We start from the raw sequence: 27,634 nt of genomic DNA, 5'->3' as shown, positions 1-27,634 counted from the left end.
ACATTGCCCATTTGAAGTTTGGATAATTGTGAACAATAATAATAAAAATTAAAGTTTTGTTGAAACATTTTTTGTTCTGTCCAGAAATGACAACTCGTCGTCTAATTCCAAACCAACCATCAAAGCCCACGAACTTGTCCATTGAAGTTCTATTTCCGAACCCGCCAACAGAAATCCGTTGTATTGGTGTGTTCTGCTGTAGGGTGGTTTACGGCCTTCCCACTATATGCGAGGTCCTTCCAGTGGTGGGAAGTTTGAATTTCTTGCTCTCTACTTTTGGACGGTTGATGGCGTTATCGGTGGTGGGCGTAAGGGTGTATCGTTACACCAAACACTCAACTGTATGTGTGTGTGTGTCTTTATACCGTCCTCGGAGTGAGCTGAGTGGTCGGGCAGCATTTGTCGAATGGATGGATCCCACATCTTCCTAGGAACTCGCACCCAGCCCGGCTTGACCGGCGAAACGGCTTTCGACGGATGATCAGTGCAGCAGGAGTCCTTCACGGTGCCGGATAAGTTCGGCCGTACCGACGGGTCGCGCATCTGGTTGGCAGCTGCCCCGCACAGGGCGCAAATCGCAGGGCTGGCTGCCGTGCTTGGCGATTCGTGTACGTTCACTGCTTCACCCAGCGACCCAAACAATGAGCGGTGCGTGTATTGTGAGGTGGTGGTACGGTGTCCGCAAAAAGGTTATTGCCATTGTTATTTTTTCTGCTTTAAAATCACTGCAAAGACACGAATCATCGCTTATTGGTGGCGGTGGTTTGGCTTATTTTTAGCTACCCCCCTTTGTTTATTGCGGGGTTTGTCGACAATTTTCCATACATTGTAATGCACATGTACGTATACAGCTCTCCCGCTCTCTTTCGGTATGCACCGGGCGTGAGATTGATCGAAAGTGACAGTGATACGGATTACTTTACGTACGGTGCCGGCTCGGGACCGCCGCACGTAGGCATAGGGGCGTGGACGCAAATAATCGAACACTATCACTGCAAACACACTGCATGTTTATCGTGCCAAACGAGAGTGAAAATATTCTGGCTTAGGGTGTGCGTGTGTGTGTGTGTGTGTGGTGTGGTCGGTAAAGAAGTTGGTGGGTGGAAATGCGGCACTGATCGATCGTAAACATATTTTGGGAAATTTATTCGCATTTTCCGGTCAATGAAACGGTTCCAACCGGTGCGGCACTGGTTGAGTGTTGAAGTGGGAGAGACTGTAAAGAAGGTGGCAATCGATCCGTTACATTGGGTGTTTTCTTGAGATTTAACCGGGAAGAAAAACAGATATCATATTGGTGTGTGGTGTTCCAAGTGTAAGTTTCGAGGCCGCGTCTGGTCTGACTGCCAAACGAGGGAGGGAGTTAAATAAATAATAACAACATCCCGTACCAATTGCGTGATTTGAACCGTCAACAACATCAACTAGGTTTTCGGAACTAATTTCAGAATTTATAATTTCGGATCATTCATGTATGTGCGTAATGGTGGGTGCGTGTGTGTGTGTGTTTCATGTTCATGCGGTAATATCGCCACTGTTTGCGTACGAAGACGGGCATTCGGTGCGTGCAGCGCAACAGTGCGGCAGTACACGCTTGCAGTTCGCAGTGCAGTGCAAATACGGTAAAGTGTAACAAAGTAAAGAATTTTCTCTCTAGCCGTAGGAAGCTGTGTTGGAAACAATACGAAGGAAAGACAAATTTTGTTTGTTTTTTCGAGCTTAAAATTTCGCACCCAAGTGTGAATGGTTGTGTGTGGTACGTTGCATGCGGTGTTAAAGCAATAACGTAAGTGTGGTAAGAAATCATCTCAACAATAATCGAAGTGCAGCAGCCTTCAAACACAAGACGAGAGTGGATGATCGACGGGCCGTTACTGTGAGCGAAGCAAGTGACACATCACCGGCCAGGCAGATATCATCAATTACAAATTGCAAGCGAGCAAAGGCAGTGGAACGAGTGGCATGATGGCTGACGACGAGATTCTGTTCGACGATGTGTACGAGCTGTGCGAGGCAATCGGAAGGTAAGCTCTTAATATGATTAAATTTAATCAAAGTAATTTTTTCAACCCCGCAAAGCCCAGACGGACGGGATGATGGCCGTAGATGGCTCTCTGTTTAATTATAAAAATAGGACAATCGTTCTACCCTTATTTGCACATGCAGCAAGGCATCCAACATTGGTATGCGGTCTCTTGTGCATGAAACTTTGGCGCTCTGCAGAGAATTTACTACCATCTCACTTTACGGAACAGTACGGATTTGGTTGATTGGCCGTTCCGGTCCCGGCACAAAGTTATGTGGCGAAAGTTCTAATGAATGTACTTGAGAACATGGGTGCTCGGGCTCGGGAAAGTTGGCAGTGGATTCGCGAACAAAAGTTGCCCCTACCGGCAAAGGCCTATTTGTGTGCAGATGCGTTTTGACACGGCACACCGATGAGGGGTGGGATCTCCAAGGAATTCCACATGCTCCTCACATCGTGTGAGAGATTTCCAAAGTCCTTGGCTGAACCGGCAATGGTACATGCTTTGGGATAGCTTTCGTACAATGCTCAATTAATTTGGTTGATCCCAGTTTGTTAATGTCTCGAAACTGAATTATTTGACTGCAGACGATGAAGTTTTCCGAGTATCTTTGCTTGATTATTACAGAATGCAGAATGTTTAAGGGTATGGTAATCGGATCGATCAGTGTGATGTGCTTTGCGCTGTATAGGAACACATATAGGGCTGACATAATAGTTGCTCATAACCGCATACAAAGGGGTAGGGGGCATGAGGGCCGTACACCGAAGCATCTAATAATGGAACTTTCGTGTGAAGGTGACATTCCGAGTGGTTTAAATTTTTTTAAATGTTTATTGTCCTGTTGGATCTCGATGGAATGTAAGAAAATAAAATATAGATAACTTCCAGTTAAATAGTAAACTAAAAGCATACGATGCGTTGGAACTATATTCCGATTAACCCTTAGCGGATCAAATGACATTACAATACTGGACATCTTATTTAATAGGTCCTCACTAATAGATTGTTTTAACCTACCTTGTATAAAAAAAAAAAAAACATTGAGCTTACAGGAATTCATTTTGTATTTTTATAGAGACATTATTTAACAATTCTTCGCGTCTATAGAAATAGTTTTGAAGCGCTCGGAAATTATTCATCCACTAGTATGGTTCAGAACCGAATTACGGATAGAAGTTTGAATTGAATTAAAACTTCTTTAAAATAAGGGTAAAATAGCTATAGTAAATAGCGTCATAAGTGTCCATACTTCATATCATAATAACCTTCCAATTTCATGTTTTTTTTCAACTATTTCTTCTTATTTTCTTATGAGAATTCTCATTTGTCTGTCAAATTAGAAGGTTTTGCTCTATTATACCGGGGTGTGCTTAGTTGTGACGAATTAAAGTTGTATTTACTACACAATAGTATGTGTAAACGATGCCTTGAGTGTCCAAACGGTATTCGATAGTTTGTTTTTATTTCAAATATAAATAAGACTCAACTATTGGGAGTAATTGGATACTTCAAGGGATAAATTTGTTAAATAATTTACCTAGGAATGGTTCAAACTCTTCGCGCATGTTTGAACTTATTTTTAGAAGTCTATATGCAGAAAAAGAATCACACAGGTTCTGCCGCTGTTCAACATCTTAGATAATTCTCCTTGGAACATCAAATTGGAGATAAACATTTAAATGCACTGGACATAACGTGATACATAGTTGGACCAAGAAGGAACTATAACTCAAACAAAACTCGGAATTTCCAAACGGTACAACCGCATAAAGTTTGATCCAAACATCCAACACTTCAAACTATGGCTCCGGTCTAATTCCAATGATTAATGGCAGTCGTATGGTGGGGTGGCAGAGCCATCAGAGCCTTCAACTTCATCTCGAACCCGAAGGCTGTTATGTCCGGTTGTGATTCGCTGAATCGTTGCTCGCATTCACTGCACGGGGTGGCCCCGTGTGGTTGTTAAGCGTTGACAGACGTGGTATTTGCGAAAGTTTACACACCTTCTCAATGGTTCGATGGGCCCGTGCGGAGCGTTACCGCGGGAGGGCGTTTGGAAAATAGCAATCGGAAAGGATATATGCTGCATTCGATTTGCGTAATGCGAATCCGTACCCATCCGCGGATATGGTTCCACGTACCAAGTGTCGCAAGGTATGGTGGGTTGACAAGGGAGAGCGTTTGACCTACCACTTACCATCCGGTTTGGTACTACCACACGCTGTTGGGTGCTCCGGTGTTCGGTTCCGCGAGTGTTTTGGGTACCCCGGTTATGCGCATGGCCGGTAATGTTCGGTTGTATCTCATTCTGGCTATTGGATCCGTGCAACACGAGTAGTGCCTGTCGGGGCACACTGTTCCCACAGCAGCTACAATGGTTGTAAAGCCGCGTGTGTGTATGTGTTTGGGTGGCCACGATTTCTTTCACGAGCTACTGGAAGATAGCGTATCACATTGGCCTCTTCCTTTGATGTACGATAGGACCAACCGGTGTGATTGTTTGAGTGAGATGAAGATGCTGGGATTTTGTTGTCAGAAAGCGTCCGTTCGTATGAGTGGAGCTGTGGGTGTGTGTGTGTGTTTGGGCCGGAAAACTGAGTTCAACTGTCATCACACATCCAGTTCATTTTATGTCATTCCGGAACAAGGTTCGGATGTTAAACTTTTCCAACCGAAGGACGCGAGAGCGCGAGAGAGTCGCCCAATGTCATGACGTCAGCGAGAGAGCCACGCTGTGCTCTGCGTCACGGATTTGTCTGGGTTACAACCGTGTCCATCGCGCTTGGTACGGGAAATACAAGAGCACCAAACTTTAGCTGCCCACCAAGGGAAGGCTTTGTTGTACCGTGTGTATTTTCTTTAATACTCAAGAGCTTACAGCTTCCCCCCACCATTTGCCCCCCTACTCATTCGTCGGCCGTGGCAACTTTTTGCGTGGAACGATGGACGCGTAACTATCTCGCATCTGTCCAACGAGCTGCTGATAAGATCTCAAATGCGACATCTTAAGATCCCGGCCGAGGTACGAACGACCGATCTAACGGTGCCGGATGGAAATTGGTTATCATTTTGCGCTACAGTTTATGCTTACCGACCGTGGTGTAGAAGGTGTAGGTTTAAATGCGCTGCTGGGCACAGAAATGGAAGGTATCACCGGAATTGGCGGTGCTGGGACGAGACGCTCAATGACACTTGAAATTATGGTTGAATGATTTTCCTGCTCTCTCTCTCACTCGTGTGCTCCCGGGCTGCCGGGCGTACACTGTCCACGGTAATGATATCCTTGTGTGAAGGATTACCGGGCACGAAATAAGATTCCAATTACGTCTCCTTTGCGCTCCGGCTGTGGGTGGTTAGCGGCAGTGGAACTCACCCACCACCCTCCCTCCCATAACTACCACCGCTCGCTTTTGTGGAGGAAGTGCAAGATGTGTTTCCGTTCCGGTTCCGTGTACTGGGTTGGAAACGGTGCTCGAGAATAATGTAATAACGTGGGAAAATGGTAAGTGGAGCCGAAAGACGTATCAGAAAAGACTACACTATGGGTTCATTTCGTTCGATATTACCCTACCCCAATAACCTCCGGTCGGTTGGTTTTTGCTGGCGCGCGGACAAAAGCTTTCCCGGTACCGGAAAAGAGATCCTCCCCCCGTCTACACACATCAACCCGGTAGAAGGTGAAAAAATAAATAAATAAATGAAATGCTCTCTTAGCAATCGGGGGCAAGCAAGCGTTACGTGAGGTTTACCTCCGTAAGCATTAGTTTTTCCGGTTCCACTCCTGATGTGGTCGGTGTGCCAGAGCGTTTTCCCGGGAACTGGAAATTTCCGTACCGGGGAAAGCAACGCAAAAGGTCGCATTTGCCGGTTCGGGACCTTCGGCCGGTGCCAACCGGAGATTAAGTGTGAAAAGCATGATTAATGGTCGCATGCGATGGTGGAGAGTTCATATTTTGCAGCAAAAGCGCAGACACGAGACCCCACTGCTAAACAAACCTCCCCCTTTCCCCCCAGCCCCATTTTTCCGGGACCGGTAGAAGCAATAATTGCTTTTGGGCAGTCGCGCATGGTGGATCTTCACTCTGTGTTTTTGGTACTTTTGGGGTGGTGTGGGGGAGTAGGGGTGGATTAATTGGGTTGGATGCGTGCGTGCATGCGTGTGCAAACCATGCTTTCACCCGGCTATCAAGCCCCTCTCTCCCTCCCTCCAAAAAAAAAACGGCACGTGGGAATCAATTTTTCACATCGTCGTAATATGATATCGTAAGATGAAGGCACAGCTTCGCACAATCGCTCTGCTGGTTAAATGGTCCTTTTTATTTCTCACGGTGAAGCGCGTGTTAAATTTATCGTAGCGCACAACGCCACCTAATGGTAGCTAATGTTCATCAGCATAAATCACATGTATACTCACACGTGGGAGATAAATGGTCGTGAAAAAATGGCGTGAGCACCTATTGCAAACGAGCTTATCCATTGTAATATTTTGCTCTTTTATAAAAACGCACGATGAAATCAATCCCAACCGTCGTGCGTATTGGCTAGCCAGTACCGCTGGGAGCGTTTTCCATGGAGGCGCCTGGTGTCTCTATCACAAACCGATCGTATTCTTCCCCCAAGTTCTTACCAAGTGGCGCACTCGGCAGTGGCGAACAGGAAACCGGATAAAGGGCAAACCGGTTACCCTTATTTATTCAAGCATTCGAGCGCTTTGCTTTCGGGCAAAACTTCATTTTGCCAAAAACTTTTTCGAAACTCATAAATATTAATTGCGTGTGCATCCGGAACACGGTTAATTTCGTTTGCTCGCTCGCGCGCTACTTATCATCTTTCAATTTGCGCCAGTTTTGGTGAATGCTGGTACGAGTAGCTGCTGTAGGTGCGGGCGGTATGTTTGCGCTATGTCCGCTAGTGGGGGACAGCTATTTAATAACAATTTTTTTTTAACCCTTAGAAACCCCGGCTTTCTGTGTGCGTTGTTGTTGAGGGGTGTTTTGGGAACGAAAATTGAATCTTGCCTAAGTTGAAATGTAAAAAGGAAGGAAAAACGGAAAGTATGGCTGAAGAATGTCACTATAGTCGTCTAACCATGTAACCGATCTCCCCCGGTGGTATTGTTTTCCAAGCAAACTGGAGTATTAAAAAATCATCAACATGCTTTCGGCTTTCGGGCCTGTCCCGCCGAAGAATTCGCTTGCATCGTTTGCGGCCACACTGTTCGTGGAAAATACGTTTGACTGACGAGCATCCCGTGGACTGCAAATAATCAAAGCCCCGATTAGGGATCTTATCTGCCTTAACAAGCAACTGATTCTTGCCGTCCAACAAAGTTACATAATCTCATGGGAGCGCGTGGTATCGGGCTGTCCTGCTTTCTTGGTACGTATCGTTCGTGCTTTCTTTTTCCCCGAAGTAATCTGCCGTTTCGGTAGAAGCACGGCGTAAAAAAGCTACTGGCGGCCGATGGCAAAACTACTAGCTGTTTGCCGGTGAGGGACAAATAAAGATAAACGATGACAGGTTTTCCCCTCAGTAAAAGTGGTTTCCCGCCATTCTTGGGCGTTTTCCATTTTCTGTTCGATGTGGGTTATTTCATTCTTTTTTTTTCGCGTAGGCCGAGTACTTTAAGAGAGTTTGCCTGCCTGCCTGCCGCCCCGTGCTGGCGTGTGGTGCGTGCGTTGTTAGACACATGGATCGTGCACGGATCGCCGCGGTTTGCCCACCGTGACATAATCAATGGTGGGCTTGAAATGGATTGGGTGGATTTATGGAAAAGTTTGTCTTCACAGTTCCTTCGGTTGTGGCCCGCACACTTCTGACGGCAATTTCCTTGCGCCCAAAGCGCTCTGGAATATTCCCATGGGGCGCGCAAAGGGGTTGAGAGTGTTTGTGGTTTGCTGAGTGTTGCATTTCCCCGCTGTTTCGTGCCCGCGGTACGTGACTAACGAGCATTAAAGTGTATCCCGCACTACACTGTGCGGGCGCGGGTGGTTTCTGTGGTAACGGGGTACCGGAAGTGTACTTGTGCGGTAAGGCCAATCGATGCCAATGGGTGATTTTGTGCTGTTGTGCGATTGTTTGGTTTGATTTCCGTTCGTTCCCGGGTGGTGCTCCGGCAGTGTTGCAAGGGCTAACACTGTTGTCTTCTTGGGAGCGCGATTGGCATCAGGCAGCATTTTTGTTGGCCACACTTTGGGCGCAAAATCGTTTTCTCGGTCCGATTGCGTACTGTCATGTTTGCGAAAAAGACGGCAACGGTCGGATGGGTTTGGGTCCTTAATAGAGTGCATGTTGCTGCAGCAGACGTGACTTGTTTTCAACCGCAGATGTTTGCGGCGTGTGGAAGCGGGCGTGTGTGAGTGTGTGCTTGAGAAATTGTACGTGTGTCTTGCCGTTGACGAACGTGGGCGCTCATCTGATGGTATACGATCGAATCGACGACACAGCACAATCAATGAATAGAAATACGTAGAGTAGGGCAAACAAAAAACCGCTTCCCGAAGAAATCTCATGCTGGGCACTAAGGAATTGATTTGCCATCAGAACGTTAGACAGCAGGTTGGAATGAAAACACGAACGTTGAAGAAAACAGCAATGAAGATTTGGTGCTGTACACACGGAAGCCAAATAGAGGTTTTTTTTTGTTTGGTAAGATGCGAAAAGAAAAAAAAAAACTAAGACGTTACCAACGAGGACGGGCTTTGAAATTACAGGTTGTGCTGGTCGCACAGTTTGGAGCATGACGAAGATTTATGGCGCTGTGTTATGGCACACCGGTTGGTGGCAAGTGATGGCTGAGTTACATATGGCTATATTTATTGCTCGAGCGCCCCGCAATCGAACCATGGCCGTGCAGGGCCGAAGAACGTCAGCTCGCTGTTTGATGCAGTTCAATATCGCACTTGACGCTGACAAATCGAATTTGTACCTTGTGTGTCTTGTTGTAGTTTCTCCTCCCTCCCTCCCTCCCTTCCCCCCTCCCCCTTTGAACTCTCCATCCGGAAATCATTCTGTGTCCGCTTTAACCCCGGTTCACACACTAACCGTATCGATTGCGAATTGCCGACGGCTCTTCGATTCATGATCGAGTTGTATCACATTTTTTTTACCGCTGTTACTACCGCTGTGCTAAAAGGGACCAGAGAGAAATGGAAGCTGATAAGTCGAATGCATTAGCGTCGGTATTTTCGTTTTGGAAAGTGTTTGTCCCTTTTTTTCCCCTACCGTACTGCGTCAGTGCGAAGTACTCAATGAAGTTCTGCTTCCAGACGGTGCTATATCGGAGATTGCAAGAAGTGTGGAAAGGGTGGAAAGTAGCGGGACGTGAAAGTGGTACAAAGTAAAACATATGTGCCCCTCGTGCGAGCCACATCCCTTTTGGGCTGCCATTTTCGTGCGCCACTGCTCACAGATCGGGCTGGCAAAAATGTTACCTTTTTTTTAGCTTTTCTTTCACTTTTTCCATCTCCTCCCCACCTTCCCACCCCAGATGCTGAGGTCACGTCCCGGTACAAAACAGGGAAATAATTGATACGCGCTCCCGTGGGAAGTTGAAGGGTGGTGCGACGAGTGTGACTACGTAGAAAGCTTGGATTCGTGACAACAACGACCGGGGGGGGGGGGGGGGGGGGGGGGGGGGGGGTAGCGTTGAAAAGTTTTTGGACGTCGTTCAAAAATATTTTCTTCTGATGGCCTCGTGCCACCCTAGATGTCATGTGTATGTGCCATGTACGGGGTGTGGTAGCATGGCGTGTGTTTCTCGACTCGACGAAACACAGCATAGAACCCACCGGGTTCTGGGAGGGAAGAACTGTTGTGCGTGAGTGTGTTTGGTGCACCAGCGGTGGCCAGGTGAAAAAAAGGACGACGACAACTTCATTTCAGTATGCAGCCTATGGAGCACAGAAATATCTCCAGAGTGCACCTGAACGTGAATTTTAAGGAACTACAGGCAATCCAAACATCCCTTGCTTCTGTGTGGCCGTTGGGAAGAAAAAGCACAACACAAGCTATTCCGGATCGTTTGCCAGGGCAGAATAAAAAGGGCTGGTAGTTTGTGACGCATTTTGGATCCGGGGTTGGAAGATGCTGAAAGAAATAGGGGTCCCCAGAGCGAGAGCGGTGCTCAACATCATATGGTTGAGTTAAAAATGATCCCACTGCAATGAGAAATTATGTTCGCAGGGCTTTTGCTTTCTCGTGCGCAACGCTTAGTATGTTAATATTACATCGTTCGGTTGATTGGAGAAAATGGACTCGATTATTGACTTTTGTTCGTATGCATGGGCGCTTTTGCAAGAAATTGATTGCATGCAAGTACTGGTTGTAGTATGATGTTTAAGGCTGTGTAGTGTACTTCTTGATAGTGGCCGTTTGTATTGAATGGTTTCCAACGGGCGAGCGTATTATGCAGTTTATTGCATATTAGTGTATATTGCGTTGGATCTTGAGTGAGCACGTTTGAAAGTATGCATTTTTTTTAAATCTCGAGTCTTTAAATAAATGCCTCGGAGAATCGCTGTGTCGCTGACCGATTCGGGTTATAGCAACCCACGTGTCTTATGATTGCTTTCAGGCGTTCAGCTGTTTTGTTGGCTAAATTAAACATCGCAATTTTAATTAACGAGCGCTTTATTTAAAAATAGAATCCCCGTTTAACTTTTAATTGGTCTCTCCTTTCATCCACCTGCAGGAGAAGAGTGTAGGAAGGAAGGAGTTCGCCTTAAAAATGGCGAAAGAAATTCGGTTTGCATTTGCACGGTCTCAGATTTGGGCTCTTGAGAGCGTTGCATATTTGATTCGGGCGCTGGTGCTTGAAACAATTGTACACCTTAGAACTCTTCATTTGCTGCAGTTGAATGGACTGCTGGTGCTTAAAGCGCATTCCCACCGTCCATGGCAACACTCGCTAGCAGCAGCAAATCCAGTGTACAACAGGGTCGTAACAGTTTCTCTCATATTTCGCTTTCGAACATTAAACATTCATTGGATCAAATATTCAATGGTTTGGTCTGACTTCGGGCTTGACTTCGGCGCTGTGTCGGCAGAGGATCGGTGTCTCGGGGAAAAACACAACAAAACAAGCGTAAGGAAGAAAGGGAAGAATGGATAAATTTTCCGCTTGAACCGTTTTTCCTGTTTTTGGGCGGTTTTCTTTTTGCTTTTTCTTCGCTCTCTTATACACATACACACACACACACACTTACTGAAAAAGGTTAGCGGCACGTGGACACAACGGATGGAAAAGGGGAGCCGGTTTGGTGTTTCTCGGGGACATGAAAGAAATTGTCCTTTCTATTTGAGAACACTCCCCGACCCGGAATGCGGAACTATGCGTCTTTTCTTTGTCCATTTCATCCGCCATTAACCGGGAACATTGGTGTGGAAAATATTCATCCGCCAAAAATGGCGAAGAGCAACCGGTACGGGAAAGGAGCGCGAGGAGAGCCCACGATCAGGGCTCAGCTTCTTGGGTAACGAATGTTAAACTTTGTCAACCCCTTTTTTTATTGTGTTGTGGCCGTTTTGGTACGTGTGTACTCTCTAGTGTGTGTTTTTCTCTCTATCGTTTCGCTATTGTTTGCACACAACGCTATCTTTGTGCTCGGGTGACGGTTCGCTTCTCTTTGGTTGTTTTGTGTTTTTGTTGCGTGGTGTCATTTAACGTTGCCGGCGCTAGATTTATGTGCGTTGTAGACTGTGCAGGCAAATGATTTGCTACCGGTGAGCTATTTGAAGGACTCCCTTGAAGGCTGAAGAATTATGTTGGGAGTTGGGAGTGGGAGTGAGAGTTTGTAACAAGAATTGACTGAAAATTGTGGGAGTGGAAATAGGCGACACACTGTATCCAGTCGTGGCACGGCAGCAAAAGGTTCGTATTTCTGCGTCAAGTTTAATCCTTTGACACCTTTTTGGGGTGGTGTGCGCGCTGGTGCGTTGAGCGCCGGTTGGAAAGGATGACGAAAGTTTTATTCTGTTGCGGGGAATCCTTCTTGGGATTTATGTCCAGATGTCTTCAACCCTGAGTGATGTATTTCGTCATAACTTGTTCAACCTTATGATTTTTTGTTATTCCCTTCTGATGATCCTTCATTGAAAGTGATCAAAACAAAACTTTTCTTCCCCGATTTCACTGTCATCGTGTGTTATCAAACCGTTTAGCGACGGGTGAGTAGGGGTTGGCCAGACAAATTGAGGGATGATCGCTGTAGTGGTAAAGTAATTTTCCTTCATTCGGGAAAGGGAAGGGATCGTTCCTTCTTCTCTCAACCCCGCACTGTAAAACCCACCATTTTACCGTTCACTTTCCTTTTTATGGCGGTATCATTTTACGGGTTTTATGAGTGAAAGTGAAGTGAGGGTTGATTGAGGGTTAAAACACAATGATGGTCCCATCGTCTCTTACGGCGCCTAAGTGCAAAGGTTGCAACGTACAGGGGGTTTTTGTGACGCAAAAAGGGGCCAAACACCATGACGCGTTGTATCGTTGCCGTTATCCTCCAGTCCACCGGTTTGGGGTGCGGTACTAGCGCTTGGTATGCCATTTTCAAGATACTAACCCATGCTGGAGTTAATTGAAGAGGCTTAAAAAGTGTTTGTAATGTGCGATAACGTAGGTGCTTGTTTTCGCTTACCTGCAAACACGGGAGGAACGCTCAATCCTTGCTTTGAGTGGCAACTGTTTGCAACCCCTGCATCCATTAGGTTTTACTGGTTTAATATTCCTTTTATGTATTTGCGGTTCGGAATTTGAAGTTTTTATTTTGTACTGTAATAAAACCATAGGAATTGTTTTTATGAGATTTTGTTTCATTAAAAAATGTTTTGTATAATATGCTATAAAAATTGGGCATTAAGTCGTTAACGAATTTGTATAGTACAGTTTTAATAAACTTTTTGCTTATGATTTTGAAACAACTATATCGATTATTTTGTACTCTTTAAAAGATCTTCATCCAGAAATAGTTTTTCAAAATCGATCAATAACTCTCGCCAATAATCTGTTCAGCAAAATTCGAGGATTTGAATAAATATTTTGATCATCTTTGAATAAGTGGAATATGTTATGTATTTTTTTCTTGTTCCATGTGTTTCATAAAGTTTTGAGATCTACCAGGATCACATTTAATTATCAAAAAAATAATGATATAAAAGTAATTCGACAAAGTCATAAATAAAATAAATAAAATAAAACCAGAAATGAATGATAATTTAACTACTCAAGTGGTGTTTTTAAACAATTTTATGTTGCTGAGCAGGTTTGAAACAGTAGAAAATAAAACGATGGTGTTTTTAGAACTTAATACAAAAGGGCATAGCAGTGTTTTTGATGCTGCCGTGATTCTGGTCGTACTAGTAAACTTAGTCGAAAACCAAAAAAGAAAGAAAGATTAACAGCAAACTGATTGAAAAGTTTCATCGGTAGAAGCTGTGCTTTTTATCAATTCGATACATGCGACGCAGCTTAGTTTGGTGCGAATCGTTCGAACCTTGCACAACATAGCTGCTGACACTGCAGCGATGACAATGTGTGCAGGATGGAAGCAACAAAAAAAAATGGACACAATTTCACGGTAATTACGAGCCTGCCCGTGCCAGCGTGTCACAGGAAACAAGGAACACAAAGCGGCGAAATAACGTCCCGGGTTGTGGCACCAGCATTAGTGGCAACAGCAAGACAAACAACGAGATATAGGTCCTGTGGCATCGACGGATGGTTGAGTTGCCAATACGGCATGATCCGCGATGCCTGGTGCACGAGCCTCTTATCAAAATGGCACAAGCGGTGGATGCTGGCAGAATGACAGTAGCTGAAGCAGTTCGATGGCAGGTGCCGTTGGGTTCCGGGGCCGTGGTCGTGGTACTCATGTTCATCATGGCGTGCACAGTCGACCGGTTGTTATGTGTGTTGCCTTTTTTCTCACATACACACTCGCGCATACGATGAGGCGAGTGCATGAATGCACTGTGCCGAAGGCAGGATAGCATGAATCTCGGTTCGCTCGTCCGTAATGCTCGTCCGGTGCATACAACAGCGAACACCGTCATTAGCTGGGGAATTATTCCTGCCTCACCGAGCGGGTGCTTTTTGATAGAGATGACGTAATGTGTTTTAATGCTTTTTGTTGGATGTGTTTGAGGAAGTAGAGCAAAAAAAAACATGGATTGCATTGTTTGTTTTATTGTAATGGCAGTTTTGATTGCGAAGAACGTTGTTCGACTTGTTCTTTGTATTTTAAACTTTCGTTACTTTTGTGAAATTGAATGTTTTATGCTGCACATGTATGCACGCATCAAACCATAAGTTCAGCTAGTTTAATTGGTGAAATTGTTGTTGATATGGAGGAATCCAAAAGTAATTGGTACTAAAATAATCTGGCAACTAAATGATGTAAAACTTCGAAAGATTTCGGCAATTTCTTATTTAGCTCTCTCTTTTACTGTAGCTGAGCCAGAATGAATTGAATATCTGACGTACATCAAAGCGGCATCAAAGCTGCAACTGAAATCAAGTGGTTTAGCAAGTACTCCACTTGTTTCACCGCACAGTACCGGGAATGCTGGTGAGCTAGGGATTAATTTACTACGCAGTTTCGGTCCTGCTTGACCATCGGAATTGGACGGTAACTCGTCGTTAAGATTCATCCCGACCACCGCACCAACCCACCAAGAACTGCAGGAGGTCTTGATTTGAATGATTCTCATGCACATTTGAACCGGGAGGTAAGACGGAGATAACATCTTCAAACAAGTGCCCCGAACTGTTCGTTGTTAAGATGTTTTGATGATAGCCCGTCACAAGCCGTCATGTTCTGCCCGTGATTTGGTGAAAGGAAAAGGGCTAAATGGAGGTCATCGGTAAGGCCGCATCAAATTGAGTGTAGATTTGGAATGGGTCCAGGAGAGTCAGGAGCGGTTGAGCAGCGATTGAGATGCTACGGGATGGTATAGGCTGGCAGCATTAATGAATGAGTTGCTCACCGGGTAACAAATCGAGTTTGTTCGTTACGTCAAAAGTTTTCTGACGGAGGATAAAACGATGGTTGCCGAACAGACATCCGGCTGGTGCTGCGGTTGACACTTAATAAATGTAGCATCACGGTGGAACATGGAAGGTGCGTCGGGTGCTTTGCGTAGGGAAAATAAGGAATTGCGATTATTTGTATTGGAAGTTTGAGAGTTAAATAGGGGTTGGTTTGTTGATGGTATTTTGTAGATGGGGATTTTGGCTGAAGATTCTAAAAATAGATAATATTAAATTTACTATCGTGAAGGTATTCTTGTTCCAAGGTCGATCTTCTGTCTTCATGATGTTTTATGCTGGCAAAACTAATGTTATTGAATCAGTATCTTTAAAACGTTGAAGTTAAACTTTTGCAAAGCAGCATTATCCCTAAATAATCCAGTACAAACGAGTGTGTAAAATTGCTTCAGTTCCGGTGGTACTTAGCCTGTAAAGCACCAATAACGAGAACCTTTGGACCTATCTGAGAGAAGTTCACGCACGCAAACATTGTAAATGGTATTATGCCGTGGGTTTGCTGGTCCAAAAACCACAATGAAGTGTGGTACCTTCCTGCCCATAATGGTGGTGGAGGGTAAGTTGGTTACTGCCCCGTTCCCCAAACCATTTAGTTTGTATGTGTGCGTGTGTGTGTGTCTAAATGCCACCGAAAGCCACGTTTACGTGTTGAAGGTAGGCGAGAATAAAGTTAGAAGAAGAACAATAACAATATTTCAACATTTTTAGCACCTATCCTTTCATCTGTTCAGTGAATCTTGAGGAAGGCTTAAACCACCGGTGGCCAAAGTGGAGCCATCGTTAAACGTCTTATGAAGAAAGTTGTTGTTTTCTCTCTTTTTCTCTCTCTCACTCGCCGTTCTCCATACTGTGCTGGCGGGAACGATAATATCTGCAGGTTGTTATTTTTTTCCATTCCAGTAGCTCACGCATTATTGGCGGTGTTACTAACGAGAAGGAGGTTAGCACGACCATACTATTTGACCTTTAATGTCGTGGGAAATATGAAATGCTAGCGCTACCGACTTGGACTGGCCGTGATGGTTGTTTGGAACAGTTCGTCAAAAGCGAGGGTAGCCATAAATGGCGCAAGAAGTGTCTTTTTTTTGGTCGATGAAAACTTTTCCCTACAGCAACGTATCCGTAAATCGGCACAGATCTAGCGGCTTGGGTTGCGCTAAGCGACCGATTGTGCACGGGAGCGTTTGAAAAATCGTGAAGCCATTAACTGCATGCTTTATGTGGCGCCTTTGTAGTGGACACCTTTTTTGGATGGTTTCTATTGTCTGGTGGTGTTGCTTTTCAGCAACTTTGACAGGGGATGCAGGGAAATGGATGAGTTTCTCTTCCTGTGTGCGGCGCTCAAGGTTGTTGTCAATAGCTTCAGGCTTAACTGTTAAAGATTACATGTGGTTTTCGGTCTGATGCTGAGGTTGAGAGATATGGAAAAGCATCATTTACGCGCTATGAATTGATGTTGTTGATGAGCAAAATCAATCTTGTGCGATTATCTTTTGTGTGGAAATTGAATATCCTGTGGACGTGGAAGTTGTCAAAGGACAATATATGAATAATCTAATCTGCAAATCAACATATTTTATTTAACAACAACATATTTACAAACAAACTGTCATATTTTTTTGACAATTTCGACTACCGTTATTAACTGAGCACCCAGAGTTAGTGAGATTCGGTATCGAGCGATACGTCCAATGATTTTGCTCTGTTGAACGTATTATTTTACCGGTTTTTACGTTTTTTAAGTCCATTCTCAAACACAGCAGGCTGTAGGACGCACCATTACCACAACACCGACTTTAGCTGTCTCACTTCAGCCACTTAATGGTGCTCTGAATCTGATTTAAGTCAAATTAATGAGATACAATTTCTCTTTCTTTTACTCGAAAGTTTGCACATTAAGAGCGTGCAGGACGAGTAGGAATTGGTTTAAATAAAGGCGCAATAAAACAGGGATAATGAATTAAGAGTGAATGAAAGTGGCGGTTGGTTTCCGTTTTTTTTTTGCTGTGTAGCTAGATGGCTCAAAATATGTTTGATGGCTGTCATGCCCAAAGTCATTAAAAAGACATGGTTTCTCGTTTAGTCTATTGATTACATAAATGTTTAATTAACAGCAATGTTCGGACTTGTATGCAGACTTGATATGACGGTGTAAACAGTGCAAAAAAAATTAAGTGAAGCTCTGGATTTACTGGATAAAGTTTGTCCAAATTATGCTAACATTACTAAAATGATGATTATTTTAATCATTCATCATAAAGTTATTAAATATTTGCTCTCTCGACCACATTTGATGTACGGTCGTGAATAAATTGTTGAATATCCGTTGTTAACCTCGGTGTATATGTTCATGTTGTCTTATTTCTATTACTTGAGATAAAATTTCAAATTCCTTCAATGTTTTTGTTGTTTGAAGGTCCAGAAGTAAGTGGATTACTAATAAAATAATTTTACTAACTAATCAACTAATTTTTTCTATCCCATGTCTGCTTAATGTATACAACTTTCTAAATTGATTCTGCAAAACTACATTACAGTTTTACATTGCATTACATTTTTGGAACAAAACGGAGATTTTATTTTTACGGTTCTCTTTATAATCAAATTTGTCATAAGAGAAATTATATTCAAACCCATGCACTGTCATTATTATTTTTTGCTCATCACCAAATCATACACGTATTCCATCTTCCATCGATGAAATATCGATTAGGGTGTAATCCTGTTGGATAGATTACGTACATGTCTGACTTAACACCAATGAGGTTATAATGAAAGCTGACAAAATCGAAGCATTCTCAAGCCAAGCTCAAGCTTCTCAGCAAACGTGTTAAATAGGTAGATTACGGGGTAAATGGGAAGGGCGCATACAACGTATTTCAGCGCTTACTTGCCGCTGCTGAGTGTAAAGTAGATGAAGTCATTGCGGGAGCGAGACACGGTTGGTCGTTATGCTCTGACTATTTTGTAGCTGACGGTATTACCTAGCTACCTAGCAGTTTTATGCACATTGTGTCATGATCTTCCCGTGTCTGTGTGTGTGTCGCACACCTCGCTTTAACATTCCTATCCCGCACGCTCATCCGGCGGTGTGTTCGCTAAGATATCGCTGACAATGCACGGGTTGTACGTGCAAACGCGGGTGCACCAGACAGGGAGAGATAATAAATTTGTTCCAGCGGTAAGGAGCTCATGGATTGGGCGGTCCGCTGGAATGGGGGAACTCCAGTTTCAGCTTCGGTGCTCGTTAGCGGGCTGTTGGTGAATAAAAATAAAAGAAAAAGCAAGACGCAAACATATGCTTCCCCATGTCTGCTTTCTGCTGCTGTGGGTGTATGTGATGAGGTGCTCCCATTTGTTCTCGGTAGCCGGAGGTGACTTTTCCGAGATAACTTAATATGTTACGTTTGCTTCCTACTGCTAGCAAATACCAAGTGCAGCAAACGGAAGGGGGCTGGGAGAAGGGGCTATTAAATAAATACGAACGTGGAGGTTAATTGGGATAGGTTAGACAGTTAAATTTGTTTCTCACGCACCGCCGGTTACAAAAAACCTAAACGACAGAAGACGCCAAACAGAGAAGATGGCATGTACCCGTCGATATCGCTGTAAGATCTCCGCGTTTGAAAGCACTTTGGATTGCTGTTGTTTGTAGTCACCAAGACACCAATTACGGCCAGATGGCGTATCAATGTGCGAGCGAAAGCAGAATGAATAATAAATATTGGTTTAATTTTCGATCAAGGTGTGGCCGTTCCAGGTTGGCATTTGTTTACACCGTCGTTTGAATGTGATGCTCAGTTACTATTCAAACAGTATTGAGTGTTGGGAAGGGGTTGTGGAACTTTATCTTTCCCTTGGATCGGAAAGTATACGTCATCAGATTGCGTTTTCATTCTATATTGGTGTCTTGTGAACCGTACCTTCAAGTGTTCCTGTATAAAGCAGACGTAAAGCGACATCAATTTGATGAAGATTGAGATTGAGAGAAGATGTCTTCAAAGGCAAAAAGCAACAAAAGTAGCGAAACTTTCAACCAGCCATGTTACCAATGTATTACTTCAATCAAGCATCTCTATGAAAAGGGTTTCGTAGTGTTTCTCCGCCAAGACAACATTTGATCCCATTTAGCTAGATTAACCTTTCGTTGGATCTTGTTTAGAGGCATACGTGTAAGTCTCCAAAGCGCTAAGACATCTGAAGCTGGGGCCGGTATTGGGTGGCCCTTTTGTGGCTACAAATGTGCGTCGAAAGTAACTTAGTTGCTTGTTAATAGAATGCTTCTGAAGTTTCATCTGCTCGACAGCATTACCCCTGGAAGCTCAAAAGGCTCTTGTCGCCATGCGTACTGTGTCGTGTACGTGCATACATGTTTCCGCATTCCGGGTCTTATGTTGGTCCCGTATGGAAAATGCACACGACAATGAAAGTAAAGTGAGAGCAAACGTTCCGGTCTTGGTTGAAACAGAATGGGCGAAAATGGACGACCAGGTCCCGTGAGTTCAGTTGGGAAAATGGCAACGTACCCGTAATACTACATAAGTACGTACAACGGCAAAAAACACGGTATTGGTTGCGGGAACGTTGCGCATGGGGTTTTGCACAATGAACAACGTTTTTATTAAACGAATGCAAACATGATGATCAAATGATGCCATCGTATCGCATCGCAGCCGCCCCGGTTTCAGTGGTGTGCTGGCTGGTCTGTGTTACCACCGGAAGTGCAGCTGGAAGTAAAGTCGTAGCAACCGAGCAGCAAAAATGAGCAAAAACCTCTTCGAAGGATCAGCCCTCGGCGCTCACATACAGAGATGGCTGTTTCATGAGGCCTGGCTGTTTGTACATGTAAACTGTGGTACATGTGGGGGACACAGCTGACACTGTGGGACGATTGGGGTAGGATTTTGTTCGTGGTAGGACTGCCGTCTAGTGCTAAGCATCCGTTGACGGGAAGAGCTCAGGTTTATGAAAAATGGACGTTTATAAACGCTCTTTCGCACACACGCTCTTATCCGTCTTACCATCAGCATGATCATCGTCAGTCGCACAAAAGTCATTTCTGTCATCTCTTCCATCATCAACACAACCAGGTGCGTGTTTGTGTGTGTTTGTGGGGGGAGTATCTACGGTGTGACAGTCACTTCTAGTTGTTACTTATTTAGAAGATCCACAGCATTCATCCACCAGTCGCATCTGCCGTACACGGTTGCTATTAGCTTTATTTGCAAAAGGCTCTCGGGAAAATGTTCTTATCGTTTGCCTCCGCCCCATGAAAAGGTCGCCTCTGTTGCTTGCGTAATGACGTTCTAGTCTGGCCCCGGGGCAGCTTTTCTGCGCGAAACCGTTTTGCTGCTCTATCAAATTAATGTCACTTTGACAAAAACATTAAGCGGAGCATAAACAAGAGCCAGCCCCCGGTTCGTTCCGTTTTCCGCAGGTAAGATTTACTTTGATGTGTATGTTTGTTTTTTTTTGTCGTTGGAAATTATCTTTGGCTACAACTATACACTCAAAGAACTGGAGCGTCTCTAGTTACAGCGGATAAAGGGACTCGGTGATGTTTCATGCTGACAGGGGTTTGCCAGCTTGTCTAGTGCTAAATGCAACTAAAAGAGGCGTAAAGAACTGTTCGACAGCAGGAAGCTTATTTCACACGGTTGGATCTGAGTACGAGAAAGCTTCCTGAGGGTAAACGTTGCCAATAATAGCAATAAATATAGTACGAACTTGCATGCGGATCAAACAGAAGATACAATCTTCTCTTAGTACAAGTGTCTAAATCCAGCTGTACCCGGTCCCGGCATGAGGGTCGGTTAAAGTGTGTAGTTCTTTTCTGCAAAGACCCGAGAAGTGATAACCCGGGACCGATTTCTGTCTTGACGACGAATAGGGTTCACTCGTCGAACGATTCGGTTCGTTTGGGAAGACTAAAGAGATTACATTGATTTGCGTGCTTTCATGTGTTCTATTTCTGCTTCCCACACCTGCTACCTGCTGCTGTGCAGCAACACACCTTGTACCGTCGTGGCCTTATACGGTTCGCCGTGCGATGTTTTAGGGACACCACTAAACGAAGCTTTTAATGCCGGGTATATAGGGGTTGGGGCCTGCCTTTCGGTAACCCGGTTTTCGGTTGTGCCTTGAAGGTGTTTTTCTTTCGTGCAGCATCGTGTGCAACTCCCCTTCACTGCTGGAGAGTTTTCATTTTACCGTTGTTTGTTTATCGGGGCCATTTCGCCCCGACGGGATTTAGGTGGAATGAAAAGGTGCAAAAATGCTATCACCTTACAACGGGATGAATCGGTAGGGCCTGCAAAAGGGAAGGGTAGTGTAGGATTAGAGCTCCCGGATTGGATTGTACATTTTTCATACATGGGTGCCATTTTAAAGGCAGCAATTCAATACGCTTGCTTAAAGCCCGAATGTTCGCAGAGAGGATGAAATAATGCTAATCCTTCGTGAGTTTTTTTCCCCTTCGTACACGTTACGGGTATCTGCTGCCTTGTTTTGCCGAAATGGCAATTTCTTCGTAACAGTAATTGAATTTGATGTCAAATTGAAATGGAGGATGTAAATAAAATTTCATAAATATCCAATCAGTGTGTTGTGTTTGTGAATGTATTGCCTGAAATAAAAGTAATTCTTACACGATTAAAACAGGACAGATTCGCTGGGGAATGAATATATGGAAACAGCTTCTCTTTTTTTCCAGCAATAAATAGCAGTCATTTTATCAAGATTTTCTACCTGAACATTAATTTAATACCGCACTGTATCTTATATTGTTCTATTTTTAAACACCTCACCATTGATCACCTTGGTAGCATTACTCTACTATCCACAGATGGTGTTGCTGGCGGTGATTAATACTAAATTGCGCACGATTTACCAGCACCAGCACCCGGGCTCGGGTGTCGTGTTTTGTTGATCACAAATGATAAATGATTGATTAAATGGACAACCTGTTTTAAAAAGCCGCTCGCCACTATGCACTGGTAGGGAATGATTGAGGTAGCGTCTTAAACTATTGTTTAAGCCTCACTGCCAGGGAGTTCTTCACGCCGCACGTACTCTGCCGGTTACCGGGGTCGGATATTTCACTTGACTTGCGTCCGAACGATAGAGATGTTATTGTATCATCTATCTTCATTACTCCGCCACCAGACAACGGAGAGGTGGTCGTCTTCCCGGTACACTTTGCTCGTTAAAACCGGCGTTGTCGAAGGCTTGTGTCAATCTCGGGGTCTCCCCCAGCCAGGACGGGGGTCGATTGCGAAAATGGAAAATCTCTCGTTTTAATGGAAGATAAATATTCGAAGAGCTTAGTCTGAACTTTTTAATTATTCATTGGTGATTTATACACACTGCTGTAAGCATTTGATATTCATAACCTGTCACAAAACTAATTAGGCAAACAGATTTTACCTGTGTCGGTTAGCTGTCGTTGACACGGTGGTACAAGTTTCGGTACGGTGGCGTACCGCAATGTGCCAAAAGCATTGGGAAGCGTTACACGGCCAGTCACACGGGGTGAACTGAGCGAGTCGGACATGGTCAACAAGTGCAAACCGGAAAGGATTGCTAGGGGTGAAATAGTTTTTCCGCTAGTTTCGGAACGATTTAAATTACATCGAGCGATGTCTGGCCCTGGGGACCAACGTCCCCACTTGGATTTGGATCCCATGTGCGTATTTTTGTTTTGTTTTATTGTTGCGTACAGCATGTCAAACATGGCCCGTAACGAAGTTTTAGTGTAGTCCGTCCCAACTATACGTTGTTTGAAGTTCATAGAGATGGTTGCGATAATTAAATTTACTGGCGCATTATGATGTTGAAACTCGCTTGTTGTTTTTATTTACCCGACCCGGTGGTCCGCAGTTGTTCGGCGAAACAATAGTTAGCGGTATGGTACGTACAATATGGTTCATGCTTACTGGGTATATGTCAATTATGGTTCATGATTGGTTGGTTTGCCGTTTCCCGGTATTTGTGTGTGATCCGTATTTGGATTTTCAAATTTGTGTCACTATTCCTCCAGTTGTGTTCAATTTCGAAGAAATGCTTCGACAAAAAGATCCTTTTGCCGTTGTGAAAACTATACCAAGCCAATTGCATCAGCAAAGCGTTGCATAAGGGCGTATGGTTCATTTTGAGCCGTTTCATGATTGTTATCTGTCCATCTGCATCGAGACGATACGATTCGAATGAGTTCTCATGATGGTTTCGTTTCCGATATCGTCATCATTTTCCAGTGTCTCAATCGTTGTTGTCCCATTGTTTGATCGTTTCCAGAGCTGGTATGTCACAAAGGTATGATGAAATGCTGACATAAAGTACACTTGGTTTGTTCTTTGCAACTGTATTGTTCTTAATGTAAACTATGCTAGACATTCGACCGGTTGTTTACAGTAATCAGCCCTCAGGTACCTACTTTCCATCCTCACGGCCATCACGACAACGGCAAGAAGTACGAATGTTTCGCACTAATTAATAAAACGTTTTTACCCTCGATTACCTAACATGGTTGTGCGGTGGTGTACATCTCGTCATCATCATGTCGAGTGGCCGTCCGAGTATTTGCACTGGCTGTGCTGGACGTGTTGATTTCAGCACAAGTCAGTACGTACAGTACAGCGAGCACCATTAGCGATTATTAATAATCCACCCGGAGGACCACGTGAAGTAACCGTGTGACATGGTGCACAAATTCGACCATTTGCTCACCTACCGTAACTTCGGCCGTTTATTGTGCATACCATCTCTCCTGGGTTCTCCGGGACCCCGGGATGATGGGCTGTTTGTTTACGGATTGTTAATTATGAGCGTATCCGCTTTTCCGAATCCCCCGCATCGCCGCAAGGCATCGCAAAGAGGAGGACACTCGTGATGCTGGCGTTTGCTTTGCATGTGGAAGTGGAACATGGTGCAGGTGATTCTTCTTTATGACGGTAACGACGGTTAGGGATGTCCATTCGTTCATTATCGAATCATGAGCATGAATGGTCCAGCACCATGAAATGCGATGCGATATGCCGGGTATGTTGTTTCGATGTTTATTATTTGCACGCCGGTGGTCATTTTTGCCCATCCAGGAAGGCAATTATTCGTTCGGTTCGGTTTTGACTCGCTGCGAGCTCACAGGTTTGTAGTAGCTACGAAATGGAATTACTGCGAGATAAATAGTGAGCCAGCAGCACATAGACTGTAGAAAAGCGTTTGCTGCTTGAAGCATCAATAACTCATGGACAGTTGTAGTAGCGTAAGGAATTAATCTTGAAAGCTAAATAAACGATCAGCCCGCGTACATATCTTTGGGGCGAGCAGACGACGGTGAGACACATTGTTCCATTATGCAAATTATAATGCACATTTTTGTGGTGTACCACTAGCGCTAAGTAACGGGCAATAATTAGACGGCGTGTCGTGTTACCACGTTTGCATGAAAGGTAATTTTCTTGGAGAGTTTTCTGTGTTCCAATTTGTTGTTTTTTTTTCTATCACCGTCAGAGCAATAACGAAGGTTCCTCGCCACAGCTTGGGCTGGGGAGGTTCCGAGCGTAGTGGTTAATTTTGCTAACTGAATTAGTAAAGGGATGTTCATTATGTTTGTGTTTGAGCAGCCATTCGCACCGCACATCCGCGCGGGCTGTAGTTATGCGCAGATGTTGAAAAAATAAACAGTTCCCATGCGTGGTGCGTAGCACTGGTTTTGTGGTAAAATGATTGCAGCAGGACTAATTGGCTGGCGGTAAATGGGCAGTCTCATTAGTACGATCACTTTCACTTTTTATTGTACTTAAGGTGCGTAAGTGTTGGCGAACCTACTTCTTGATATGTTACCTTTACTGCGCGCTCTGATCTTGCAACCTAAATTGTGCTAATGTTTGTTTGATGTAAATGTTCTTTTATTTCCCAACAAAAAGTGTACAATGCTTTCCGGTTTTGCTACATTAAACAACAATGCGTATTATTAAGCCGTTCTTTCGGTTCATTTCGTTTCGTTGTCATATCTTAAAATTGCCTTACAACCATTATCACCCATTACTGCCGAATGCAGGAAACAAAAGTGGTATGAATAATAAAGCGCGCAGTATTCTTAAAACCAACAGAGAATTGGAAATTCTTCGCAACATAACGCTTTTCCGCGTGGTGTTTTTGCTCGTGGGTTAGTGGTGCTGTAATAATGCAAGACGGTACATTTGTGTGTTTCAATCGAATTATCCTAGCGTTCGCTTGCACCACACCGTATTGACTGTGTTTTTAGCAGCATTGGCAATTTTCCGTTTCGCCACGCGAAAGACGACTGCACGTTTGCGGAGGTGGCGCACTGACGCTGCCAGCAAATACACTTTACTCTCAGCACAGTTTGCTGCGCGAGATGAAAGTATTGAACTGAAAATTAGGTGCTAATCCATACATTATTCGTAAAGGCAGACACGCAAGCAGGTGGCGCATGTGGTGACGGTGTGTGGCAACTTTTGGTGCTGTTGGGTGTTGTTTAATCCTGTGCAAAGACATTGTGAAACGGCAGTAAGGAAAAGTATGCTGCGTACGTTCAATTATTAGAAACAATATTGCACATGAATTTATATGCGAAGAAAATATTGTACGAAATCTAAAATGTGTTTTTTTTTTTATCGGCACTAGAACCTCAAGAGGTCTAGGTTTGCCATTTTTGGTTTTCTTTGACTGTATTAACTCGAAGCCGGATAGTAAGTACTTCCCGCGGGGGATTGTTCCAGATAGGTTTTTGTATCGGTCTTGTCGTGTGAAAACCGGCGCCACTGCTAATACATTCACCGGGTCGTCAAAATGAATTTAATTAGTTGATGTTGAACTTAACTATAAAGGTGCTAGAAGTTAGTTTTATAGCAATACTCATTTTTCTTCTTCAACTAGATAAACACATGGTTAATTTATAATTTGTACATTAATATGATATATATCGTGAATAATCCATGTAAGCTTAATTTTAAAAGAACTACGAAATATATCATAGGATCTGTTTTCAGTGCTATCACATTAAATTCCCAATTGCTGTGTGGCTGTTTATGTTAAAACGAAGTCGTGGAAAATGTTATATGTAGTTGTACAAAAAAAAGAAAGTCATGCAAATGATTTTGTGTCCCGCAGAACGTGGCATGATGAGATAATTAATGTGATTCCTCGTGGTTATTCGTTGATCGTAGCTGCGCGTATAGTGTGGTGCTCGGTAGCAGCAATGGTTACGATTTTACCGCACGACTGCAGAAGCACACTGCTACCGGTGTGCATCGCCGTGGAGTAATTGTCATACCTGATTTGATTTGATATCATTAGCTTTATTATGTGCATAAATTACCATTCAGTGAATGGGTGTGGTACCGCTTTAAACGCAGTGACGGTCGAGACACGGTTGTGGGGGGGAGGTAATTCGCATTAGGTTGCACATTGCATGTTAAATTTCCCATTTATGTCAACGAATAAAGTGGAGATGATTTGCTAAAGATCTTATTGTTTGTATAATTCCAGAGGTCCATTCTCGATAGTACGGCGATGTATCCATCGGGAGTCAAATCAGCAATTTGCGGTCAAGATTGTGGACGTAGCCAAGTTTACGGCCAGCCCGGGACTAAGCACATCCGGTAAGTAAAGGCGACGCTTGTATTTCGTTCAAATTCGTTTTCTTCGAATCTTGACACGAGCGACAACGCGCAACGTACACATTTATTTTGGGTGTTGTTTCTTTGTGTCATCCGTGAAATGTTTGCTATAGAAATAGAACTGTGCTTCCTGTGGCGGGCCTTCATTTTTGTGTGTTCAATAATGTGTACAGTAAAAACCGAGATCCTATTTACTCAACAGCAACCAGCTTCCTGCTACAAAACTGGCTTTAATTTCCGCCCGTGAGACATGCGCTCGCCTCAAGTGAGAACACCAACCGTACGCTTCTATCCATGCAAGCAGTAAATCTGAATGTTGGCTTCCTTGCCACAGTGGAAACGATTCTTGGAAATTGGCTGTTTTCATCAAGCAGGCATCCTTACGGTGCCACACATTCCCATCACTTTTCATTCTTCATCAGTTCATTTTTCCTGCTGACATAGGCCATATTTCAGCAGAAATCAACCATGCGTATGTCTCCACGCCATTTAGACGTTGCAGGAGCAGAACTTCTTGTCGGCTTCTGGCGCCCTCCACTCGACGGTGCCTCCCGGTTCGTTCTGCCCGTATCAATCAGCCTTTCAAAGAGTTTCCGTTCGGGTGAGGATAAAGTAAAGCAAATAAGTAGCAGCAAAGTCGCTTTTCCGTTCGGAAAGTTACACGATCCGACGCTTAAATTACGTTTTCATGCATCAGTTCTTTTCGACATATTCGAAGGAACCCCGGGAGGCGTTTGAACTCAGCAGCACAATCTTGAGTGTGTAGTGCGCATATGTTTCGGACGCTGTAACGTTAACCTTGGCCGGTTCTGGGAACGCTACACCGTACCGTGGGACTGGTTTGTGGTGTAACTCCACCGGGGACGGATGGCTGGTATGGTTCTGTGCTTTGGGTTTGGCGCGAATTTTCGACATGTTTC

General features: G+C 44.2%; 1 protein-coding gene across 1 annotated transcript in view; it reads left to right on the top strand.

Moving 5' to 3' along the window:
- Positions 1–1,965: 1,965 nt before the first annotated feature.
- LOC128717471 (peripheral plasma membrane protein CASK-like) overlaps positions 1,966–27,634 on the top strand; it is a 50,628-nt gene continuing 24,959 nt past the window's right edge. Inside the window, exons 1-2 of the mRNA XM_053811444.1 lie at positions 1,966–2,024; positions 26,584–26,696. Of these exons, the coding sequence (XP_053667419.1) occupies positions 1,966–2,024; positions 26,584–26,696 (172 nt within the window). The remainder of the gene's footprint in view (positions 2,025–26,583; positions 26,697–27,634) is intronic.

Source organism: Anopheles marshallii, chromosome 2, assembly GCF_943734725.1.
Source record: "Anopheles marshallii chromosome 2, idAnoMarsDA_429_01, whole genome shotgun sequence".
Taxonomy (NCBI): domain Eukaryota; kingdom Metazoa; phylum Arthropoda; class Insecta; order Diptera; family Culicidae; genus Anopheles; species Anopheles marshallii.
The sequence above is the reverse complement of the archived record's forward strand: the minus strand, read 5'-3'. Positions and strand labels throughout refer to the sequence as shown.